Source organism: Tetrao urogallus (genome assembly GCF_951394365.1).
Source record: "Tetrao urogallus genome assembly, chromosome: 14".
Lineage (NCBI taxonomy): Eukaryota > Metazoa > Chordata > Aves > Galliformes > Phasianidae > Tetrao > Tetrao urogallus.
This window is the reverse complement of record NC_136827.1, coordinates 16844318-16869466: the sequence shown is the minus strand read 5'-3', so window position 1 is coordinate 16869466 and position 25149 is coordinate 16844318. Positions and strand designations below refer to the sequence as shown.

The 25149-nt window shown below is 53.1% G+C and overlaps 1 protein-coding gene across 1 annotated transcript in view; it reads right to left on the bottom strand.

Moving 5' to 3' along the window:
* Positions 1-9395: 9395 nt before the first annotated feature.
* The window catches only part of ARHGAP26 (Rho GTPase activating protein 26), a gene marked incomplete at both ends in the record, with an annotated part of 98020 nt that continues 82266 nt past the window's right edge, over positions 9396-25149 (bottom strand). The window contains 3 exon segments of the mRNA XM_079542440.1: positions 9396-9484; positions 11271-11362; positions 12951-13061. Coding sequence (XP_079398566.1) covers positions 9396-9484; positions 11271-11362; positions 12951-13061 — 292 coding nt within the window.

Sequence of the window (25149 nt, the reverse complement as noted above, 5' to 3'; positions counted from 1 at the left end):
CAAAAAGCCTGATTTTTGCATATAATGCAACAGCCATAACTACGAGAGTCAGGGGCTGCGTTGATGCCAAGAAGATCAGTCCTGACCGCCCATCAGGAAACCTTCAGGAAAATATGCATAGCTTCAGAAAAGTTTACTTCTGCGCGGAGGAACTCGCGCGTTCCGCGCCCCGACCCCAGCGCCGCGCAGGACCCGCGGGAGGGCGGCCGTGGGGCAGAGGCAGAGGCCGCCCCTCCTTGCGCCCGGCGCTTCGGCTCCGCTCCTCTGTGCCGCCGGGCTCCGGGGCGACGTCGGAGATGTTGGCTCCGCTGGCGCCGCCCGCACCTCGCACGCAGCGGCTGCAACCCGCGCGGCGCCGCCGCCTCTCGCCTCTGCTTCGCCCTTCTCCTCGGGAGCAGGAGAGCTCCGCTGCCGGCTTCGTGGTCCCGCAGGTGTACGTCCGCCCTTGTCTGTGTACGGCTGCGTCCCTTCCTATCGAGTGACTAGCGTGCCATAAATCTGCCATAGGTCTCGTGAATCTCTCCTCGTTGCCATGGGTAGCTGTATTTTGAAACGTTTAGAAGCTGTAGTAGCCTTTTCTACCTGCACCTTAACGATTTTCTGTATCTCGAAATTGAAATATTTACCAAGCCACTCTAAAATTTGATTTGTACTGAAAGTGGCCCGATTATTTGTGTAATAGCGACGAGAAAAATCATCTGGGAAGATACAAAACCTAATATATTTTTGTATTTAGTTATAGTTTCCAGTATGTATAATCGGTATATTCGCTGATCTGAGAAGAGAAGGGAAGGGCTACTGCAGCTTTAAAAGCAATTTATTAATGACTGTAAAATAGCTTGTATAGTGTATAATAAGGATGATTTTTAGATGACAGATTGCTTTATCATGATACATGTAATTATATTTTTTGTAGGGGTCACGGATGTGCTGAATGGTAACCCGTGCCAGCCGTGCTTTGTCTGGAGGTAGTGCTGAAGGCACTGACATTCAGCATCCAAAGAAGTACTCTGTCAGAAAGAAACAAAAAACAAACCTGTGTTCAGTGGCTGTTTCTGAGGTTGAATTTGCATTTCTCCAATCACTGTGTCAGAGCGCAAGTCGGACCTTGGGCGGAACGCTCCCCTCCGCGCCTCCGCCTGAGCGGATGGGCTCCCTTCGTAGACAGCCGCGCGCCACAGCGAGAGCAGCTGGAAACATTGGGCAATAATATGCATAAGGTACCAGCAATATGTAAATACAGAGCGTAGGTTGTTCACAACACACCAGTACCTTTCTGCCGTTCAGCAGAAGCTCGTTTCCGAGCGAGATAGGAAACTCGATTTTCATCCTTTCTTAAACCTTTTTGAATGTTATACCTATGAAAGAAAAAGATGCTATATTCAGTACTTTGGAGTAAAATATCATCTTTAATAAAAAACAAAAATTCTTCTCCTCTCTTTGAATGATCTGTACAAAACACGTACATTTTATGGCAGTTTTAGGTGCCCTTCAGCGCTTGGGGGCGGCTCTGGGCCCCTCAGCCCTGGGGATGCACGCTGCGGCGCTGCGCTCTGGCAGAGCTCTGCTGGAGATCCACCATTGCAGCTCCGTGTGCCGGCGGTGCGTGCAGCCCTTCTGCAGAGTTGGCGTGCGCAGACGCTGCTTCTGCTCTCTTTCGGTCTGATTTTTTTGGCCTTTGCTTTTTTTCTTCTTTCTCTGGTTTATTTCCCCCTCCTCCCCCCCAGCAGAGAATTAACTACAGTGAATGTGAACAAATCGTTGTCGTCGCGAGAGAGGCGGTAACAGAGGAGAGGAAAGGAGAGGAGAGGCTGCCGCCCCTCTGCTCCGTGTGCCTGCAGGTTCCTTTCGGTTCGCGAGCATAAGGAAAGAAGGCAGCTGTGGTGTTCGGCGGTGGCATCCACGCTGCACGCGCTGTTGAGTTGGAAGCGTCACGGTTACAAACGCGTCGTGTTTGGTGAGCAGTGAGGAGTACGTGTGGTGTGTGTCATAGTCCTGTAGCACTGGGCAGTATCTGCACTCTGGGTAAAGCAGGGAGAATGGCGACTTGTGTCCCTTCAGTGCCTTATCACGGTGCGTGCGTTCGCGCGGGGCGTCGCGCTCGGGGCTGCACGGGGCGACAGGAGCGGCCTTAAGGAGGGCAGCGGGGATGCGCCGGGGGCCGGTGCCGTGTTGGGCTTCAAAACGCCCTTGCCCTTTTTGCTACGACAGGTCAGGAATAGGAGGAAGTGCCTGGGTGAGGGTCAGCCCGCTCCCGCTCCGTAGCGCTGGGCGAGGGCTGGGGCCGCGGCTCTGGGGGAGCGCCGTCGGCGTGCCGCGGCCCGGCACCGCGCAGACCCTGCGGCTGCTTTCGGTGTCACATAGGAACCAAACGCTGGGGGAAGGAGCGGAGCCGCTCCCGAGGATGGGAGGCGTGGGTGCTGGGGAGGCTGAGCGCGAAACACCCCGCCTCCACCAAGCGCGGGGCAGCTGCGTCGGCCGTGTGTCAGTACTCTATTTTGTATATTCAAAGAAAGATATATAACGGGGACAAATCCTATATCGTACCGGTGTATGGCATTATTACAAAAAAAAAAAAAAAATCATTATTTTTATCACAGTAATTTTAAACAGCATAAAAAAATAAAATTAAACCAGTGACTCCTGTTTAAAAATGAAAGTTGTAGTTTTTTATTCATGCTGAATAATTCTGTAGTAACAAGTCTGTAGTTTTCACCGACTCAGTGAAATGTTGGACTGTAAAAGCTTGTGTGGAATTGTTGAGCATTTATTTTTTCATTTAAATTTGCTGTTCTGGTAATACAAAGCCACACATCTGTACAGAAGTTGCAGTAAATGTGAGCCATTTACAGCAATGCCGAGTAATGGACAGAAACCATACAATAAAATTCTGCTTTTTTCATTAAATGGCTCCAAAATGCCTCTGTGGAGTTGTCGCCGTGTTCCTGGGTGGGTTCCCTCACGTTGTCACTGCGCTCCTCACACGCACACAGTATTTATAGGAAAGCTGATTGCTGCTGCAGTTAAGTTCCCGAGTGAGAGAATTTCTGCTAATTGCGTTCGGAGGAGCGTTTTAATTGGAAATCATGACTTGCATTTTCCAGTCCTTGCCACTGAGGTTCTAACTCCCATTTTCGGGTTGGGAGCCCCAGTCAAAGCGGTCTGTGCCCCACGTTGGCTGTGGGATGGGGCTGTGTCACCGCTGCTGCAGCTGTCAGTGCAGCACTCCGTCCCGCCGTCGCTCGGCGGAGCTGCGGGTGTGCTGCTCTCAGCACGGCCCCTCCTTTGCCCCATTGAATAGCAGTGTAAGATCAGCCGTGTAATAAAATCGGCTTTAATTGCAGCATAAAATGCCAGCTTCCCAGCAGGGTACGGTCGATGGGGATTGTTTGCCATCAGAACAAAGAGTTACATAAATTTGGCTTTGGTTCTTCCCATGCTTCACGTCTGTAGGCCGGGGTTGGAGGCAACACAAGAGCGGGATTGACGGCAACGGCATTAATTTGTGTGACGGTGGTGAAAAGACCCCTTAAGGGACACGTCCAATCCTAGGTGAAATAACTGCCTCCTGCCCACAGCACTGCAGCACGGCCTGCGCTGCGCTGCCTGGCAGAGTGTGGCGGTCACCGGAGGTCCCTGAGTGCCACCGGAGGTCCCCTGTGTCCCCTGTGTCGCACTGCGCTGCTCAGCTCCTCACCCAGAGGTGTCAGCATGGCTCCCAGCAGCGTGGGGCCGGGCGCGGTGCCACACTCATTGGGCATCCATCTCCATCTTCCAGGAAACCCAGATGGAACCCAGCGTGAGCCTGAGATCTGTGATGGCCTTGCTTTGTTTTGTACACGCTATCCCCATAAAACGACAGAATTTGAGAGCGGTTTGGACAAGATGCCATTAAATGCTGTTTTTATAGCGCTGACATTTGGGTGTCCCAGCCCTCAGCCCCCGGGGCATCGCCACCACTGGGCAGCGGCTTCTCCAGAACACATCTCAGAGCGAACCCGGGAGTGAGTGGGGATGTCCAGAGCACAGCCGAGTGGGAACCCCAGCACAAGGCATGGAGATGCTCAGACCTCCGGGTACAGGAAGGAACCTGCAGTCAGCAGGACCTGCGGAGGTCCATTCTCCTTCCGCTGCGCCGTCGGCTGTGGCACAGATCCACATTGTAATTAAGGATATTCCCTGAGGTCACCGCAGGGTGCTTTAAGTTTAAAAAATAACAAGTAAGTGGAACCCTTCTAATTATAGGCTCTGTTGGTTCAAGATTAAACCGCATGAATAGGGCGAGGAGAAACTGCTGACGCGGCATTTAACGCGGCCGCTAATTGCATCGCTAATGTGACGGGATGGGGCGATGCTTCCTGCGGGAGGGGCTTGGCTCCGCAGAAGCGCCCGTTGTGCCCGGCGAGGCGGAGGAGGGGAGGCTGAGCTGCCACGGCCCAGAGACAGACCCCGATCCCTGGGGCACCACGGGGCTGAGCTCTGTAGCGGCACGAGGTGTATTTGCACTTATCCATGCCGCCGCTGGATGTACTGCTGCTCACGGACGTGTTTGTATCTCACACATTAGCAGAGGAGCACATGTGTGCTCCTAAGCCCCACGCAGCGCTCCTGCGGCCGCACACCTGCACAGCCCACCCCTCCAACACGCAGCAGAAGTGAACAATTCTGTGATTCTATGAACTGGGAGGAGCAGGGTGTGCCGAGGGGATCAGGAGCACTGCAAGGATCACGTTGGTCCAATAAGCCATTAAGGAGCGCTATCTGCCAAAACAATATGCCAATAGTTTGTGCCCCTTGCCAGAAGTACAATGGTTTTGCCGCTTATCCTTTCCATGGCCTAATTCATGCTGCTCTACAAACACTGCTTTTCCCATCCTGTGGCCACCGCTCGCTTTTTGTGCAGCCGTGGCAGGGGGAAAGTGCGCTCTGTGGGCAGACTGCAGGGCCCTCCACGAGCAGCGTGTGCTCAGAGCACTGTGAAGGGCTGGGCCCTCCCGGCTGCCCCTGGTACCCACAGCTCTTCCCCCTTCCTGAGTGCGTCACCGAGTTTTAGAGCCCAGGTGCTATTTTCTGGGCATCTTTGTCTGAGGTTTAGGAGCAGAACTGCCTTCATTAGCAGAGGGAGCGTTCATAATGGGTGATAGCAGGTGCTGCCTGGTGAGCTGCCAGCAGCTGTGCTGTATTACCACTGCTCTGTGGCATGTCTGGGGGGTCCCAGCTCCACACACACAAGAGAGCTGGAACACCTGTTTTTTAGGGGAAAAAAAAAAACAAACAAACAAAACCTAAACATTTCTAACTTAAAAAATCAAATTAGCCCAAATGTACCAAGTATAATTGCTTTGAGGTTTCTGGTTCATTAGAATAATTAAAATACCGTTCATTTTCTAAGCAGAAGCTGTCCCTTCAGCACAGGTGACGCTCCTCTGTTAATCTGCCTTAAACCAACCCAGCTCAGGGGGTTACAACACCAGGTGTGCTCAGCTCTGCCATCAGACCCCCCTGCCCCTCCTCCAGCACTGACGTCGCAGCTGTGGAAGCGCCCTGAGAGAGGGGAACTGGGGAACCATCACCATCCCAGCGGGCACACAGAGCTGGTTCTGAGGGCTGCTACTGCTTTCCTTGCTCTGCTGCCGTCCGCTGCTCCGATGTGGGCCCAAGGATGAAGTGCTGCTGGGAAAGAAGAATGAATGGTAGGAAAAGCAAATCCCATCCCATGCAGGAGGTGCCTCTGGGCTGCCCTGTGATGGTGGGGGGGGGGGGGGGGGCAGCATGGGCTGGAAATGCAGCACTGCCCCCCGACGCCATCCCACAGTGGAAAGCAGCTCCCGTGCAGCCAGGGAAATCGGGATCCCAGTCCTGAGCAGGAGCCCAGCTCTGCTCTCTGTGTGTTTGTGTGTCCTGCAGCCCGGACACATTCGCAGACACACCGCATGCACAACCCATTCCAGGCAGCCCCGTCAGGGGATATTTCTGGTCTGTGGATTTTATTACTGAGTGCTATTCCAGGCCTGCTGTCATTTACCGTGATCTGCTCCGCAGAGCATCAGAATCACAAGATTTGTGCTATTTCAATCATTCCTTTGGAGCAGCCCAGACAAGGAGCTGGGCTGGGGTGAGCTCCCAGAGCCAGGCAGTTTGGAGCTCAGAGGCAGAAAGCCATGGCTGTCACCTCTGGGATGTGGGACACAGAGACCCTCTGCACTGTCCTGTGGCAAAGGGCAGTGCTGGTTTTCCAGCTCTGTACAGGGGCTGTCTAACATGCTGCTCCCAATGGGCTTTGCATGGAGCACGCTCTGCCTTTGGTCATCCAACAGTGAAACGCAGATTGCACGAAGCACTCCATGTTACTGCCCCGTGTCCGTGAGCCCTCAGCTCCTGCAGCTCCTGCAGCCTCTTTCTGCAGTGCTGTGCCTTCCTGCTGGGCTCCCAGTGCTCTGCCTCTTCTGCTGTGAGCTGCGGGGCCTTAGGCTGAGCCTACAGCCCATGAGGGTGGTGGGGAAACCTGCACTGTAGGGCCAGAACTGCCCAGAGGCACCGAACCCACTGCAGCCCCACAGGGTTCCCATTCTGTCCCACTGCTGCCCGGAGCCATGCTGTGCCATGGGTGGAGCAGAACAAAGGGCAGTGACAACACTCATGCTGAGAGGTGACCACCACCCCAGAGAGACAAAGGGAAAGCCCAGGGAGGGCCGGGACTTGCACAGATGCTCCTTGAGCTGCTTGGGTTTGTGCTGTGAAAGCTCCCAGATACATCAGAGGAACTCCTCTGTGTCAGCAGAGCCATCAGCTGGCCGCAGCAGGAGCCCCTAACGAGCATCTCCATCCCATCCTCACAGCCTCTTCCAGGCTGTCGGCAGAAGTGAAACTAAAATCGGAGCCATCATTCTTCTAAGGAAAATTCCAATGCTACAGTTTACTGAATAAAGTGGCAGGCAGCCCCTGAAATAAATATAACAGAACTTCTCCGTCAGCATTAGAGCTCAGCCCTTTCCCACAGCAGAGGCGTTTCTCTCACCCTTCATGGCAGGCAGACACACAGCAGTGCGAGTTACAGCCCTGTGGTGCTACGATGTCCTGCAGCACGGCCACGGCTGCTCAGCACAGCTGCTCCACGCAGCCCCACGCAGCCCTGAAGACAGCAGCACGCAGCCTTGCAGCACCACACAGCCTCACAGCACACCGTGGGACCAGCGGAGCTGCCTGCAGCTGGCACTGAGGACGCAGCCCCCACCTCCCCATGTGTGCCACAGCACGGAGCAGAGCACCGGGAGCTGCCGCCGCGCGCAGCTGTAATTAGCTGTAATGGTCTGGGCTGCAATTCAGGCCCCCGAGCTCAGCAGAAGTCATCTCGAGACAAGACAATTACCAGGAGGATGTTTTGTCTGACTGCTGAGACAGATGGGAATCTGAAAAATTCATGGCCAGGGCCTGAAATTGTTGCTCTCCCTGAGTAACAGCGGCTCGAAATACCCACACCAGCCAGCCCACCCCCAAGGAGCACAGGGCTGCAGCACGGCGCGGGCAGAGCCGGCTGCTCCCGGAGCAGAGGAGCTGCATCGCTACTGCAGAACCCCACAGGACCAGTGACAACCCCATCCCCACTGCAGCAGCCCCTGGCAGTGCCTGGAGCATCCTCAGTGCGTGCCGCTCCTGCAGGCTACCCGACACCTCAGAAAATCACATGAATTAGCAAAAGAGGCTTTCTCAGTGATGCGCGCATCTAAAAATTAAGAGCTGCAGTTGTTGGGTGTGTTTTTTAGATCAGCAGCTTTGCTCCTTCCCAGAGGCTTCCGCCAGCCTGGCTTTTTCCTTCGTCCTAACTGTTCCCTTACTCTGTTTCACAGCCTCACACCATTTAACCCCATCTGGGGCCCAGATGTGCTCGCTCTGTCCTTCCCCACACTTGGGGTCGGGGGGCACCACTGCCACTGCTTGGATGGGCAGGGATGGGAAGAGGGAAAGGATGGAATGAGAATGGGGAAGGGAGATGCAGTGTCAAGAGAAGCAGAGCCACTGCCCTCGGGTCTGGCAGGGAAGGCAGCACCACCACAGCCCTGGAAAGTACTTGAAAAAATAGCCCGACTTTTCCTTGTCTTTCTTTTTTTTCTGAAAAGTCCAGGAAGTTTAATTACCGTGAATGAACTTTAAAGAGGTCTGAAATTTCAGCTTCCCCTATTTCTCAGTGACACAGGGAAGCAAACAGAGAGGCCAAGGCCCAGGGCTGTCTGTGGATGTCGGTGTGTTTGCAACGTCTTTTTCCATCACCGGTTTCAAATGTCCTTCACTCCTCTCCTTACAGCTCTTCTAAAAATATCAAATAATATAGATCTTCCCCTCATTATATTTTAAGATTCTCTATTTATACATTAATTCTTTCAAAAATAAAAAGTGACACGTACATACAGCAATCCAGTCACTCAGAGGCTTTAAAATTATTACAAAAGGACAAAAAGACCCCATCCCACCATGCGCGCAGGTCTCTGCCCACGGGCTGGCTTTTCCTTCACCATTCTCTATCACAAAGCAGAACCACCTCCAGCTCCCCGCAGGTCCAGCTCTGCAGGGCCCCCCTCCCACCCTCCTCCTGGAAATGGACCCAAGGGTGAGAGGTGCGGCAGGGACCCGCGTCCTTCCCAAGGTGGGCACAGAGCTGCAGTTTGCTGTCCGGAGGCTGCAGGCCAGCTCCCCCAGCCAGGAGCATCCCATGGGCACACGTCCTTTACCTCACACAGGCAGCACCGTGCAGGTTGGCACAGCAGATGAGGGACAGCAGCGGTGGGAGCAGCACAGGAGGGGGCTGTGCCCTGCAGCGGCGAGCGGAGACACGGAGCAGCCAAAGGGAGCGCGATTTGTCGGAGCTGCGTCTCGCCCTGCAGGAAGGAAACGCCGGCTGCACGCATTGCAGATGTTTACCTTGTGTAAACTTAGACCTAAAAACAAAAGAAAACAGTCAAAGGAGTTGGTCCGGGATGGCCGCCCGCCCTCGCCAGCCAGGCAGGGTGCAGGGGGGCTCGGTGCAGCCGCACAGCTGCAGAGCAGGGGGGCTGCGGGCCGGCTGAGGGCTTCTGGCTGCTGAGGCTTCTCCTGCGCTGGGCAGAGCGTAGGTCGGCTCCGGGCCTGCGGCCGCTGATGCTCCTTGCAGCTCACAAGCACTGCAGCAATGGGGACAGCGGTGCTGGTTCAGAGCAGTCTGCAGACGTTCCCCCAGAGCTGCAGGCCGCTGCTTCGCTGCTGTCCTCGTGGCGGTGGGGGCTCCGGGCTGGGGACGCAGCGCTGCGCACGGAGCAGCACCCACACTGTTGGCCATGGGGAGCCCTTCGCCCCCAGCGCACGCAGGGCCAAGCAATGCATGGATACCAGGTGACGCTCAGCAGTCCCGCTCACGTGCCCAGCTATAGGAACTCCACGTAGTTCTCAGGGATGAGCCCGGTCTTCCCGTTGAGCGTCCCTTCCAGCCAGCCGGGCTCCTGTGATGGGTGCACTTGAGGAGAGAAGCAAGAGAAGCGCGTTACCGTGGGGCTCACCGCGTCCTCCAGCCCTGGGCCAAACCCTGCAGAAGCTCAGCTGAGCATGGCCCATTCCCATGGCCTGAGATGCCCCAAAACTGCGGAGGTGATTCCATGTCCACATCCAGCTCACTGCTCCACAGAGCACTCAGGTTCCTCCACCCCTGTCCTGCTACAGCCTCACTCAGTGCAGAACAGCAATTTTCTATTGACAGATCACAACTGACACAGACCAGGAAAGATGGAACTGCTGTAAGTCCAAACATCTCCGTGCTTTGGAAAGGCCCAGTCTGCATCAGTTCAGCAGAGCCCATTGCTGCTGGAGATGCTGTTGAGGGTGATTACAAATAAACACCTCTACCCTACATTTGCTGACATTGGGTTTACAGAACCCCTTCACCATAAGACATTTCTAGGGTGCTCTTTCCAACTCACTTCCCCCAGCCAGCATGCAGTCCGGCTGCTCAGTGGCTGGGACATGCTGTAGACTTTTTCCTTTGAATAATCCACTGATTTTTATCTGGCAAACACAATGCATTCAAATCCAACTTGCTCCCTTGCTAGCTGCTCAGATTCCCACGGGCCCTCAGAGGGGAGACTGCATTTATTTGTAGGATATCTGTGGTGCTGCTTAGGAAAAGCATTTCTTTAATTCACCTGTATTAATTTTCTTCCCCTCTCTGCTATGTTCTCGTACAGCAGGACAGGGCTGTGCGCGTGGGAGCAGCTTCTCAAATGACAGTGCTTAGCACATAAAAGCCAACAGCCACTTGGAGAAAAGTAAAGTTTTTTCTTTACACTGGGATTATATCTAAAACAGAACTGCCTAATTCCATTGGGCACAGCCTCCTTCCCCTGATGCAGGAAACAGAGTCTATGTTCATTAACACGGTCTCCAAAAAGCTCAACTGATCATGGGCCACCTCTTCCAGCACTCGGTGTGCAGAGGGAAAAGGCCCTCATCACTTCTCCATCTCCTGCACCAAACAGTACGGCAGCTCCAGGGGGAATTGCTGTGCCAGAATTTGGAAGCTCACCTCTCCCATCCCCAGAGCAATCAAAGAACTTTGCTGAATGGTGGTGTCCGCCAACCGCCCACTGCCTTTTGTCTTGGATCTCAGTGATGGGTCCGTGGGATGGATGCAGCGGGGTCACAAAGCCTGCATACTGCAGTGACAGCCCCAGCTCTGCTCGTGGCCTCTGATCCGCTGGGGAGAGCAGCAGGATCCTTCCCACCTGCCCCCACCTCACGTCTCCCTGAGGGTGAGCTCAGTCATGGCCTTGGAAAAGTCCTTTCCATGCCACAACAGGACTGGATGATGGGCTCTTCTCAGCACGGATATAAAACATACGGCAGGATACATCTGGATTGAATGGCAGGTTCAAGCACTGCTGCTTTTTTCTTTCATGGGATTTCTAGTGATGGAAATGGGATAGTCATTAGGCGTAGGACTGAAAGGAAACCCATGAATTCAGAATCCAGCTCTTCCCCGGGTCACAGGAGGAAAACCAGTAATTTGCAAAATACAGTGCTAAAACAAACAATGGCCAACTGGCGTTCACTGCAGCTGTGCTCATTTCCCACTGACACCGGCCCCGCAGTTTCTCCCATGTACATGAAACGAGAGATGCTGTCAGAGAACAGGAGCCCCTGGCTGCCAAGCCGGGCCGTGCCAATCTGCTCAAAGGGGTCACGCTGTGGAATGGGGCAGCGAGCTCCAGCCCCCAGGACCCAGCCCAGCCGTGCCAGCATTCACTCACCATTGTCAAACACAGTGCCTGCTGTGAAGGAGAGCTCCGAGTCGTGTTCTGCTTTGCAGGCGTACAAAGCTCGGGCTTTCCGCAGTGGTGAGCTGCAAGGAGAAAGCGTTGATTGGCATAAAAATTAGCACCTGGGGAAGGGTGTCTTCAAACCTGAAAAACAGCTCAGTAAAGCCACGAGGGATTTGCTGCACTTCTTTAAAGGCTGTACCTGAGGACAAAAAAGATTTAGCAACCATTAGGTTTTACTGGGAAGAGTCAGTGTGCCCACACTGTGCCCGGCAGTGAGTTGGAGCTGAAAGGGATGGAAACAGAGGTGAATTTCTGGGAGTAGATGGAGGAGCCCAGCAGCACACTGCACTACCTGGAGCTGCCCACCCCCCATCCCAGTGCCCCCAGTGGCAGCAGACACAGCGCAGCGCCTCCCCAACCCCGCAGCCATGGCACAGTGCTGTGAGTGCCCCAGGACGGCCAGCACCACCCCCAGGGCATCAGCATTCTCTTTGGGGGCTTGAGGAGCTTTTCCCAAAGACCTGAAGTGATTCTGAATACATGTGCTCACCTCATGGCAAAAGCGGTTGCACACTCATAGAAACCACAAACCAGGAAAGCTGTGAACGGTTTTGGTTTTGCTGTCAGCACAGCCACGGGGCTGAGATTTTTCCTATCTGAATTCCAGCTGTATGACAAGCAGCAGCAAAACGCTTTACAGGCAAAGAACTTTTGATGATGCTGAGCCCCCCGCTCAGCAGAAGGTCCCTGACCACCTGGAGGCCTCTCATCTCACACAGTCAGGCAGAGGACATTTCTGGCTTACAACCTTGAGTTATTCACACTTCTCTTCCCAAAACTCCCCTCGGATTTGTATCCCCAGTGCAGCCCCCATGCGGTGCAGAGACCTGGAGACTGGTGACAGTCACTGTGTGATTACTGCCTCCAAGCATGGCACAACGCCAGCCAAGCACTCACAGGAGCTTCACCCAAGTGCCCCGGTGCAGATTCGAGGATAATGAGCCCTGAGGAGGGTTGCTCAGATGTTATTACACCGCTGTCAGCCTTTGCACATGTGTACCGGGACACAAATAACGCTACCAACAGGCAGCATGCACTGTTGTAGGAGGGGGAATGCTCAGGCTGTGCCTGCAATGAGTAGACAGGTCTGACATGTCCCCACCACACCGTGCTGGGCCTGACCAACTTGCTCCAGTGATGCCCACACATCTGAGACATGGGCTAATGGCAGGCCAACATCTGTGCTGCACCATGCCCTTCACCCTCCCTGCAGTGCAGCTAAGAAATGGAAAACGGCCAGAAAATGCAGTATTACTCCTGGTAGCAGCTGGGGTAGCACTACGTTGCTTACCTGTTGTAGAGGCGAGTGCAGCAAGCTCCAGGCAGAGGAAATGGCTGAAAACCCAAAGAACTCAGCACCAGTGGGACCTGCCTGCCCCGGCCTGAACCCCAGGGCTGCACATGGGGACCCAGAGGTGTACAGGAGGTGCCCATGGCTCTGCTGGGACAGGAGACGCCTGAAAGCTCCTCTCTTGCTGAATGCAGATAGCTGCACTGGGGGTTTTGAGCAGGATGCAAAGGGGGAAGGGAAGTGAAGTGGGGCAAACCAAGTGAATTAAACAGAAAATAGGGAGAGCAACAGAAAGCCAAGCAAATTGTGCAACAGACCTGATGGGGGATGAGTCGCTGGACGTAGAGGAGGTGGGCATAGGACTTGATGGCGCAGAGAACATGGGCCAGGACGGTGAGAGGGGTGACGTTGGGCTTGGATTCTGAGGGCTGCAAGACATAACCAGATACCTTATCAACGTGCAACCACAGAAACAAACAGCAACCGAGAGACAGGCAGACGACATCCGACGATAGCTGGTGCCTTGGGAATAGACTGAGCATGAGACACAGCCACGAAATGAAGTGCCAAGGCCTTGGGAAACATTTCAAGGCCAGATCTGCATTCTTCCAGACAACAAGAGCTGGATTTTCCAGTTAACCCCTGCTCCATCGCCCTGCTCCTAGCACCCATGGGCAGAGCCGTCAGGCTGCACGCTGCTGCTCCAGCACCTTTACCTGCATTACCACCATTGCTGCACAGGGATGGTTTCTAGGAGCATCTCCTCCTGCTGCCACGAGGCTGTTCCCTGGGCCATGCTGTGCAGCGCCTGAGTGTTGTTGCCTGTCTGCACATCCCAGTGGGTCCTGGCCGTGGAAGCCCAGGGGCTGACACTGCACCAAAGGCTGCACAGCCCCAACCCACCCCAGGCTGTGTGGGTCTCAGCCCCATGGGTGCCCTCACCAGCACCAGAACTGAGATGAGCAATGCTGAGGTGCAGGGAACCTCTTTAGTGCCACCAGGAACAGGAGTGAAGCAGCAGCAGGGCTCGTGCCCTGCCCACGCTCCAGCACTCCTGCAGCGCTCATTAAATCACAGTGCTGTAATGGTTTAATTGATTTTTTTCATATTTTACAGTGAGAAACACTCTTCCCCTCACCCACACTGCTCTTGACTATCAGCTCATTTCCTCGCTTTTCCTGTAAGTGACTGCTGTCCTCAAGTCAAACTGAGTCACTGAACTAGGAAACGCATTCAGAAGTGAGAAGTGTTTCCTGCAAAACTGTCACACTGAGGTCGTTCTCCAGTTCTCTGAAAAGCAATTAGTGCAGCCAAACACCATTTTGCATCTGTTTCGTCTTCTGCCATCTCTAGGATTATCAACTCATCTGTATTCTCTAATTCAGCCTGTATGCTCTGTCCCTGGTAAAACACCAGAAAATCCTCTCGGCACTGAAAAGTCCCCATAAAAAAACCCCCAAGGTTCTGTAAAAGCACTGTGATTTCTGCTTTCTCTCTCCGTGAGGATGGCCCCTCTGTGCCACAGAGATGTACCAAGCAGCCCAAGCCCTCAGGTGTTCCCCAGCCTCTACCAGCAGCTGAACTCTGTAAAAATGAGCAATGGGTTCACCTATAACTGAGAGATGTGCCACTGACAGAGCACAGATCACAACAGCATCAGTGCTCCAGCCCCCGGCTGCTGTTTCTGGAGGCTGGCACTGCACGTTTCATTACCTTAACACAGAAGGGTGTGGAACAAATGCTCTGTGCTGCATTTCCAGCCTCAGCCTCTAATATTTAAGAAAAACAACCAACCATCCCCAAAACCCAGGAGGGTCTCTGGGAAATATTTGTGACTCATCTTGAATGGATGATCCTCGTGGGTCCCTTCCAGCTCCGGATATTCTACAATCCAATGAATTTTGCATGTGATTGCAATTCTCTTCCCTTCAGTTCAGCTCAGGACTGAAGCAGCACACCCGGCACGGCTCAGCCCACGCTTTGTGCCACCCCACCAGCACCACAACCCCGGGTGCCCCCCAAGGTCAGACCCCACCAGGGGCTGCAGCCACCCCCACCGTGCCCCAGCACTCACAACAGAGAGGATAACACCGTGGATTTGGGCCAATTTCGAGGAAGAAAATGCCCATGCCATAAATATTCCCACTACAGCTGGCGTCCAGAGGACACAAAAGGTTAAATTTTTAGCCTGAATTAACCTGAAGTTCATATCTGCTTAAGGCCGAGCTCCTGGCACCTCTCCTCCCCACAGAAGCTGTGTTGCTGAGTCCAACAGACACTATGATTTCCCCACGTGGTTATGGGCAATGCCTTTATTTCTGCAGAGCTTTACATGAGCGTAGGGCTGAAATACAGCAGTGCAGCACAACCTTCACCAAGCACTGTAAAACTGCAGACTATTAAGAGAAATCCTCCAAATGTGCACCTCCTAGTTACCAATATTCAAAAGCAAATCCTTCTGCACTTTTCTACTAAAATTGCAAGAGGAGTATTTACCTGCGTTGGCTGGTCCTTAACAAACCTGAGAGACATTTGTACTTACCATAGCACAAATCTATTTCCAGCTTCAAACAGGAGGAGGTGCTACACGGAGCACGCAGCGATCCCCAGTCGCAGAGGTTAACCCTTAAGGCCCCACTTTTCTCCCTGCTGCCTTTTCTTCCCACCAGGTGCAGTTGGCTGGAAGAGTGTGACGGTGTTCTACCTTCCCTTAGCACAAGAACTTAGATAGCACATAGGGCACGTACATTTGTTTTGTTTTATCTGTGCACAAGCATGCTTCTGCCCTCTAATGGAGAGAGCACGTTAAATTCATTTGAAGACATGGAGAATGTGTTCCTGTGGGTGCTGGCACCTAGAACCCCTCAAGCACGGTTGGTGCTGCACGAGGAGCTGCAGTTTGGAAACCAAAGCCTGCTGGACATCATACCTGCATGCAGTGCCTGCTGGCTGCACATGGCTGAGTTACAGCACATCTGGAGCACAGCTGGCAGCTGCCAGGGTGGGTTTTGCCTGGGGCTGCAGCTGCGCCTCATCTCCCCACGGCTCCCATTCGTGCAGGCTCCTCCGTCCTGGTAATCCCACTGAGCTCTTCCCAGAGGTGCCAGCTATCAGCTCCACGCAGGGCTTTCCCTTCACCTCCAGCCCCTGCTGCAGTGAGATTCCGCCCCACTGAACACCTGCAGGTGACTCAGTGGCCAAAACTCAGCCAAGCTGTGCCATGACAGCAAACCCAGGGCAGAGTGCCTGCCCCACAGCACAGCCAGCAGTGACCCTGCCAGGACACCCAGCTATGAGGCACTGGGACAAGAAAGTCCCCTTCTTGAGATGGGATCATTGTAAAAGAGCGCAGTGCTTGCTACCTGTAGGTCAGCTTCATCACTGCCACCCAACAGCTCAGCCTGCTGCACTGACTGTGGGGCACAGGAAAACTGCCTCTGTGATGCTGCCACAGAACAGGCTTACAGCAAGAGCCTGGCTCTCCAGCCAGCCACCAGCTACGAAGCTATCCAAAATTTGGACTGGGGTTTTGGTATCTTTGGATTCCGAATGGCAAAGAAAACACTCTCCGTGCCCGCCAAGCAAGAGAGATACATTCATTAGTAACAGCATGCAGGTCTGTGAGGATGAAGACCATCCTGCTTCAATCAGGTTACTCCCAGAAGAGATGAACGTGGTGCTGTGAGCGGTTCCCTCCAGAAGAACAGAAGGTTTTGCAGGGCCCTCTGGGGCTGCCCTGCTGAGCAGACGATCTCTGAAGGCTCAGCTCCTTCCAGGGAAACCCCAGCATTCAGTTCCACAGCTCCTGCTCAATGTCACCCCACTGAACCACGCCACAGCATGGGCTACGTCTGATCCCACCGGAGAAGTGAGCGCACTGACGAGAGCAATGAGGCCTCTGTATTTTGGAACGTCTTTTTTTTGTGTTTTGGTGTTTTTTTTTTTTTTGTAAGATCCCATTTCCTTTCTCTTTCTCATGGGAATAGCAGCGGTGGTGACGGGCTTTTTGGAATTGCTGGCTGCTGCCTGTTGTCTGCAGAAAGCAAATGTCATCTGTTTTTTCCCTTCTTCTTACTCTTGAGGGCTTTGCAAGGGGCTCTTCCTGTTGGGTGCAGAGTGGGAAACAAAACAGAAAAAAAAAAAAAAAAAAAAAAAAAGCTAAGAACCAAAAATACCAGCAGCAGGAAACAAAGATGGGGTAAAACTCAGCGTCTTCAAAGCAGCTTTTCCCAAAGAGCAGCAGCAGAGGGAACTCCGTCAGTCAGCAGCCCAGAACACAGCAGGGCTTCGCCTTTCCTCCTCCCAGATTGCCCATGGCCCTGGGCAGCACACAGGATGGGATGGGATGGGATCATAACCATCCAACCCTGCATCCTGGGAGCTGTGCTCCAAGCAGCCCTGCTGCCATTCCCGTCCTTCCAGGCACTGCTTTACCTTCCTGCAGCTGGATCTAAAAGCCATCCTCACTCCTCCCCTCTCACAACACTTTTTCTCTGCTGTCTGCCTGCCCAGGCCACCCCGGCATCTCCTGGCACAGCTGAGGCCCTTGCAGTGTGTGGGGCTGAGCAGTTCAGCGCAGCAGGGCTCCACACAGCCTTTGTCACTTTGTTCTTTTGGCTGAGAGGACACCAGTTCCACTTAAAAACATTTACAATTTGTTTATTTTTGTGGAACTCGGGGCTATTTCTGGCACAGAACATCCAGCATCCATGAATGGGCACCATCTACTGATGAGCTGAAGCCCTTTGATGAAATCACCTCAATAAACACCCTGTTTCCATCCTGGCATTATCAATACTGACTGCTCTAAAACAAACCAAGAACCACCCACCCCTTTCCCTTCCCTTCTACTTCTCTAAAACAAAGCTGCTGAACATAAGGCTCTTCTCAAAGCCAAACAGACAGAAATATATAGCATTGCTCAACGCCAGGGCTCTTAAACTTGCTAACAGCAGGCCAGGGTTGCAGCCTGCTGATGGATATGGCTCTGCTACACGAAATGGGAGCCAGCCTTGGGCAGAGAAGCTGATGAAGTTCATGCAATGCTGCACATCTCAGCAACGCCCGGAGTGCAGGGTGGATGGGCACGAGCAAGCAGTCCCTGGGCTCCAGCTGCACTGGTGTTAGTGATGGCACCAAGCACGATCCTATACATTACCAAGATCCCACAGGCTTCCAGCTTGGCAGCATTCTTCCTCCATTTGGTACTTTAAATACAAGAAAAAATATGCAAAATCTCTCCCGTATTATTCTCTCAGGAGTTATCTTGCTGCATAAATCACTCAGGTGGAAAATAATGTCATGCTCAGGGAAATAAGCAGCATTGCTTAACCAAGCAGGTCCAAAGAGTTCAGCTTCTTCACACACCTCCAGCTATCAGCTCCTCTTCCCAGGTGAGCACAGCTGACGTGAGCTCCAGGGCAGCAACACGGAGGCGACCCTCTTTGCAGCCATCCAGATACCCAGCACATGGCTTTGTCCTCTCACTTTGCTGCTTGGCTTATTTCCCATACAGAGAACTCTAGATGCGCTTCAGTCATTTCATAAACTAGTCAGAAGCTTTTCCAGTTGAATAAGGGGAGAGTGTGGGGAGAGTCCTGCCTCAGGGAGGAGAGCTGGTGGTTTCTGTCGTCCCACTTCATGCACGTTGCCATTTCCAACTACAGCCGGGTTATGCCGGATGCTTCGAAGCGAGGCAATGATGGTTTGGTGCAGCCTTCTGGCACAAAGCTTAGAAACTGGTGTTAATGATGAAGAAACGCTGAGTGATTAAAGCAAAGAGCCAGAGATGGGAGTGCTGGCAGCGTGAGGAGAGGAATCCCATGGGAAGGAGCCGTCCTCACCTGGGATGAGAGGCACAGAGCCTCTCGGCACAGAACACCCCGTTAGCACAGCCCCTCCACAACCCATCTCAGCACACTGCCAGGAAGTTACCGACCTGCCACAGGGAGCAGGGGCAGCAGGGCCCCCAGGACCAGCCTGCCCAGCCCCACTGCTCGCTCCCAGGCTGTGCACCTGTATGTGTGTGCACACAGCACATTCTGCTCCACTAACAGCCGCCCCATGCTGAGATACGCATCCTCCCCGCTCACATGGCTCTCAGCAGGCTGACAACCAACTCGGCAGACCTGATGTTGAATCGAGTGCATTCCACCCTTATTCAAGCTCTAAATTATTAATAGAAGAGTTGTAATGTGCCAGTAGGCAGTCGAGCAGCAGCCTGGGAGGGAGTGTTGGTAAATCAGGAGCCAGCATCGCAGTCACATCTTTTCCACCGCGCCACTGCTTCTAATTCATGAGGCAATTCCGCCAGCCTGGCTGCATTAGTCACCAACAAATGGGATTCACAATTAAGGAGAACTTGACAGCCCTCCAGAAATCTCTCCTTTTTCTCTGGCACTGAATCCATCACCACCACGCTACGCTCCCCAGAAAGAAAAACCCTCCTGTCTGCCCCCCAGCAACCATAAGGGACTCCTGCAGAACGGACACTGGAGCTACAAGACGCAGCTCTTGGGTCACACACAGCCTGTGTCCAGGGACCTCAAGCTCCCCGCTGTGCTGAGCAGTAGAGGTGCTGGGCAGGAACTGCAGCCCCTCAGGGCCCAGGAGGAGCCCCAAGGAAGCAGTGCCATCCCACAGGCAGCACAGCACCACTGCAGCACCAACGCCATGAGCTGCCACTGCCAGCACCCCGGAGGCAGAAAGGCAGCACGGCCCCTTCCACTTTTTCAGTAATTTCTAGAAATATTCAGAAAAGCTATTTTCCACATTAAAAAAAAACACTGCTTGCTAGTCAACATCCTTGCATAATCTGATAGAAGGCCACTTGTAGATTCAAATCCTATCACAAAACAAACCACATTTGTTTCAGCGCTCACCAGCTGGAATGCTGGGTTTCATTGCCATGCAAACTCTGCTCACACAGCACAGAGCACCAACACCTGCACACTGAGGCAGGCAGGCTGGGAAAAGCAGCAGGGATTATTTTGGCCTGTGGAAGTGATGGAGAGCAATGGATGAGCACAACACTATTCCTCATTTTCCGGATCTGCCTGACTTCTGTTCCTCAGTGCCTCATGTTTTGCAAGTATTATGCAAACACGTTATACAGGGCGGATCAGAACACTGCACCCCAAAACTACACCTGTGAAATGATCCAACGTGATCATTTTTATATTAAAAAAAAGAGTTAGGGTTTTATCTGTTCTTCCCTTTTTTGCTCAAAAAAACCAAGCTTTGCATTAACGCTTTTGCCTGTGCAGCTCTAACCAGTCAGCTCTGCTCTCCAGCTGCAGCACAGCTGGGTGCTACGCATGCTGCTGCCTGCCCACCAACAGCCTGGCTTCCTCACTGCTGCCCAGGCACAGATGCAGCCTCTTCTCCATTCCCATTAACCAAACACAGGCAATGTTAACATGAACAATTCACAGAATCAGAGAAGGGCTCAGGCTGCAAGAGACCTTAGAGACCACCCAGCACACCCCTGCTGCAGGTTGGGTGCCCCCCAGCTCAGGCTGCCCCAGGCCCCCTCCAGCCTGGCCCAGGGCGCCCCCAGGGATGAGGAATGCACTCATCCCCAGGGTTGGGGCATTCACTTCTTGGCTGACTATTTCTGCACTTCCACCTGTAACGTTCCCTGCGCTCTCTGAGGTTTCACTGTGGGTTGTTCCCACAAGAATGGAGTCCTCAGGAAACTCAGAGGTCCCCGAGCCACCCTCAGTGGGACCACAACAGGCTGATCTCCCAGGGCACCTTCCTCTCCACTGCCACCTCCTTTAGTGTTTTTCCAAGTGCAGCACAGACAGCAGCAAAGCTGAAGTGGTACCACTCCTCCCCGGGGGTTCCCCCCCTGTGCCCCCCAGCCCTCAGACATGAAGGGCAGCACCCACAGCTCTGTGACCCAGGGCAGGCCAGGCAGGCAGTGATGCAGTGCACAGCCCAGTAATTGGCCACGGTTCTTATGCTGCTGATAATTTCCCAGCTTAGCACAGCCCTGTCAACAGTGTCTGCACACCGGCTTTGTGCACAGCCAGAATGCAGCTGGACGGAAAGCAGGTGAGAGCGAATTAATCGCGGGCAGGATCCCTTACCCAGGCAGAAAGGGCTGCAGAGATCAGGTTACCTTCACTTCATGGCAAAGTGGTGGCCTCACAGCTCCAGCTCATTTATGAAGTTAATTAGGCACCTGGATCTTCTTTCAGAGGAGAAAGGTCTTTATGAGCGGTGGCCCCACGCTCCCCCAGCCCCTCCAAGAAAATTGCTGCTTTCTGCAGGGAAACCAGAGCCTGGCAGCACTCCTGGAGACAGCACCCAGCACCCACAGCACCCAGTGCCCTGCAGGAGCATCCCACGCTCATAAAAGGTTCTGCCAAGCAAAGTCTGGGCTGCATCCTTGGCTCTGAATTAAATCTGCCCACAGAAAGAGGAACCTAAGAATGCATTCAGCTGGGTCTGTAAAATATTTTGTTTCCAGTGACATTTATAGGTGGCAGAGAGCTAATTTACTATCGGTTTGCTTTCAGCAGGCTCAATAAAAGAGTTGGCTGGGAGCACTTTCAGGAGACTCAGCCCAGAGCTCACAGGCAGCAGAGCAGGGCTGGGGAGGAGAGCAGTGCTGCTGGAGGTGCTCAGTGCTGCACCATTCCCGTGCTGCTCCTCCAGCCGCCCGGGGAATGCCTTGCTGTAGCATCTTTGATTCCTGCATCCATTTCCCCACAACGGCCTCCATGTATTTTCAAATACCGCTTTATTTGAAGGTGAAATTTCCATTAGCCAATATTTGTCTGAGGCAGTTTCTTTGAAGAAAATACAGCCATGCAGCTATCTCCACACTAATTATATGAATTAAGAAAGCAATGAAAGTGCAGTGAATGTATTTTCTTCTCCGGGCTTTCAGGAAAGCTTTTAAGCAGCTTGCGATGCTGAAGTCTGAGGTGCTTTTTTAGATCTCTTGGAGGGGGCCGCACCATTCTAATCTCATTCAGTTTGTGAGAAGCACCCTCAGATGTTCCCAGAGCAAATCACATAAACAGAGCAGCACAGTTCAAAAGCAGAATCTTCTAAGAAGTCTCCTGGGAAGCAGCACTGCGGGGAGCTGCAGGGAGCTGGAGAGGGCTGGAGCCTGCACACACTGTCCCACTGTCCCACAGTCCCACTGTCCCGCTGTCCCACTGTCCCGCTGTCCTGCTGTCCCACTGTCCCACTGTCCTGCTGTGACCGCCTGCAGGGCAGTACCATCCCAGGAGGACGCTGAGGTTATGGCTCAGCTGCAGGCTGAAAGCAGCCACACACTCTATTCCTGCTGAGGAGAGGTTTCTGCACGCATTAGTAAAAGGGACACTGCTGAATTGTCTCTCTTTTAATGGATGAGCACATAGAAAATACGTTGATGAATGGCTGCTAGTTCACATGGGGCTAGCTACAAAACTGGAGACTTTATGAGAATATTTGGCCTAATTTTCAAGTTCAGCCTGTGGAAAGTTTCTAGACCATGAGCCAACAGAAAAGTCAAAGAGCTGAAGGTCTGAGAAGTGGTTATGCGAAACTCCTGGGCAAATGGAAAACACACAGGGCAGAAAAGCAAAGCAACCCCCACCCTGGGCTGCCCCCCAGAGCACAGAGCCAGCAACCCAAATGCACCTCAATGGAAGTTTATCATTTCCCTCTGCTCTTCCCAAACAAGATCGCTGCTCTTGTGGCCTACAGGCTCCTTTTTCATGTGTCTTAACACACTTACTGAAAGCATATAAATGCTTCTAAAATAAATCCACGATTATTTAAGTGCAACACACAAAAAAAACCCTATGAAAACTATACATACCAATAAATACAGACGGCTGTCTACGTGTGTGTGAACGCAGATTCAAAACGCACCACCCTCAGCAGCTATGCCTGCAGCACATCTCTGCAGTCTCCTGAGCGTGCTGCTCGTGCCTTTGAAGGAACAGCTGTAAGGATGCCTGCCAGAGCCCCAAGTCCCCAAAGCCTACGGAGCTGTCTGACTGCAGGCAGAACGTGGGACTCCCAAGTCAAAGCTGCTTCACTAAAACAAACACAGACACCCAAAAAAGTAAATAAGTCATAAGATACTTGGAATATGATGTCATCTGGAAGAAGCCAAGCGACAGACTGGGAATTTCAGGGCCTGTTTTCAAGTGTGAAAACCAGAAGATGTGCAGTGTCTGCTTTAAGCAATAAACGATCCCCCCTCCTGAGCACCGACCCACAGCTGTGCTGTGCCTCACCTGCACTGGGGTCTGCAGAGCACTGGGTCTCTGCTCAGGCAGGCTCACAATTACAGCAACTTTGCAGGCTGTGGGGACGTCTGCATCTTCAGCAGAAGGCTGCAAGAGGAACTGCCAGGAGTGGGCAAGGACAGAAGGACAGCAGGGGCTCCCGATGCCTGCGCCCACCCTGCTGGGCACGGCTCTCAGCACCATCCTGCTCCTCAGTGCCCTGAGCAGAAGCACCAGCTGACACAGACGGCACGGCCCCTTGCTAAGCCAGCCAGACGCTGCCTGCTGAGAGCACCTCTTGCTTACCAACCATCACCATTCACTTCTTGAAGGCATGAAAAACGTGGCAGTGACTGATAAGCACCTCTCAGACACTGCATCCCAATGACCCCCATGACACCCCCTCGGGATCAGGAGCTGCAGGAACACTTTCCTAGCTGGAAACCCAACGCATGGGATCAGCTGCCATTCAAGATCTTGCAGCCAGATCCGGGGTATAAAGACAAGATTTACTTGTAGGAATGGGGACCCCAGCTGCACACTGAGGGCAGCACTGCTGGCTGCTGCACCTCAGGTTCCTTCACACCCAACTAGACATGCATTATGCCCTACAGGGCACTGCTCTACAGAGGGCTGCTTGGGCAGCCCCGGGCACTGCTGGCAGCTGCACTCCAGAAGCTCCTATGCTCACAACCTCCCAGCTGCAGCTTCGCCAAGTGCTGCATAGAAAACAACAGGGTCCTGGCTCACAGCTTGCTGCAGTGAATGAAATAAAAGCTGCAAAGAGTTCCTGGGCATTCACGGCCTGCAAGTGCCCCCCCACCATGTTCCCTTTGTGCCTTCTGGGGGGTCCTTTCACAAATAAAAGAAGTTTCTTCCCACTGCCAACTTCACACAGCACCCAGAAACTCAGCTTCTCTCCTTCAGAGCTGCCGACCTTCACACCTGGCTGATATCACTGCCAGCCACGCAGTTGCACCACTCCTGAAATCAGGGTTTGTCCTTACACTGCTTTGACTAACGAAGCACGGTGCAGGAAAGGTTCGCTTTTCTCCTACTACTGACGACTCCACAAAAGTTAAAACAGAATCAACAAAACACCGAACCATTCCATTTTTGCTGCCTTCTGAGCGAGAACGGGCAACAGAGCTGCTGAATAAGGCTGTGTCATGTTTATAGAGTTATTTTTCAGAGTGGAAAAAGTGACTTCAATTCTGCAAGGAACCAGCAGCGTTTAAAGGTCTACTCACTGCTCATGTGTTTCTGCTTATATGTGTTACAACTGATAATTGCTGAAGCTGTTTGCGTTTTTAAGAGACTATTTATTCCAACAAATATCACCATTTGCCATTCAGTGATGCTACTCTGATTATTTGCTGCTGGACGCAGATTTGGGATCCCCAAGGACCCCGGAGCAGAGCATGGCGATGAGGCAATGCCAGCATGGGATGGAGAACACTGAGATGTCCAGTGAAAATTCATTCTGGTCCTGTAAATCAAAAGCACATGGGAATAACCTTTCTTCCTCACACTAATTGGGCTATTTTTTTCATGACCACTAGACCTTAGGTCTGCTCCTCATTTCTTTCCATATCCATGGAGGAAAAGAAATAGCCATACTTGGTCAATAAGTAAATAAAGTAAAATGCAAACAGAAACATGACGACTAAACCCAAGTTTCCCAAAGCCATGATTCCCTAAAGCTGGAGTCCCCAGGGCAAAGAAGGCACAGGATCACTCAGCCACCCCAGTGGGACAGCAACCCCAATGGGACAGCAATCTCAGGGGCCAGCCATCCCAGGGGGGCAGGCAGCATTTCATGCCAGCCCGGTACCCACTCCATGCACTTCCATGCGCTCGATGCTCTGACAGAAGCCACAAAGCCCTAAAGGCACCAGGGCCGTAACACAGCTTTAACCCCATCACTTCCATCTGTGCGTGGCTAAGCTCCCAGCCTGGGGATGCCTTCCCATGTCCTGCTGGCAGGTACCTTCTGGGGATTTGCGAAAAACAAAGCTAACCCAAAGCTGTGTGTCTGGTATTTTTGGAGACAGCCACCCACACCACTGACGCTCCGGTCGCACCTCACAGAAAAATGTGCATTTTTGTGCCTGCTCTGCTCAGGTAAATCCTCCTGCCCCACCTCCATGCTTCACAACCGTGGTGGTTCCTGCTCTTCAGGCTCTGTGGTTTTCCCTGGGCCCCCAAAGGGCCCCCCGGCTCTGCCTCCCCTCCCTCCCCCCCCGGCAGCCGCAGCCCCCACTTCCCACCATACCCT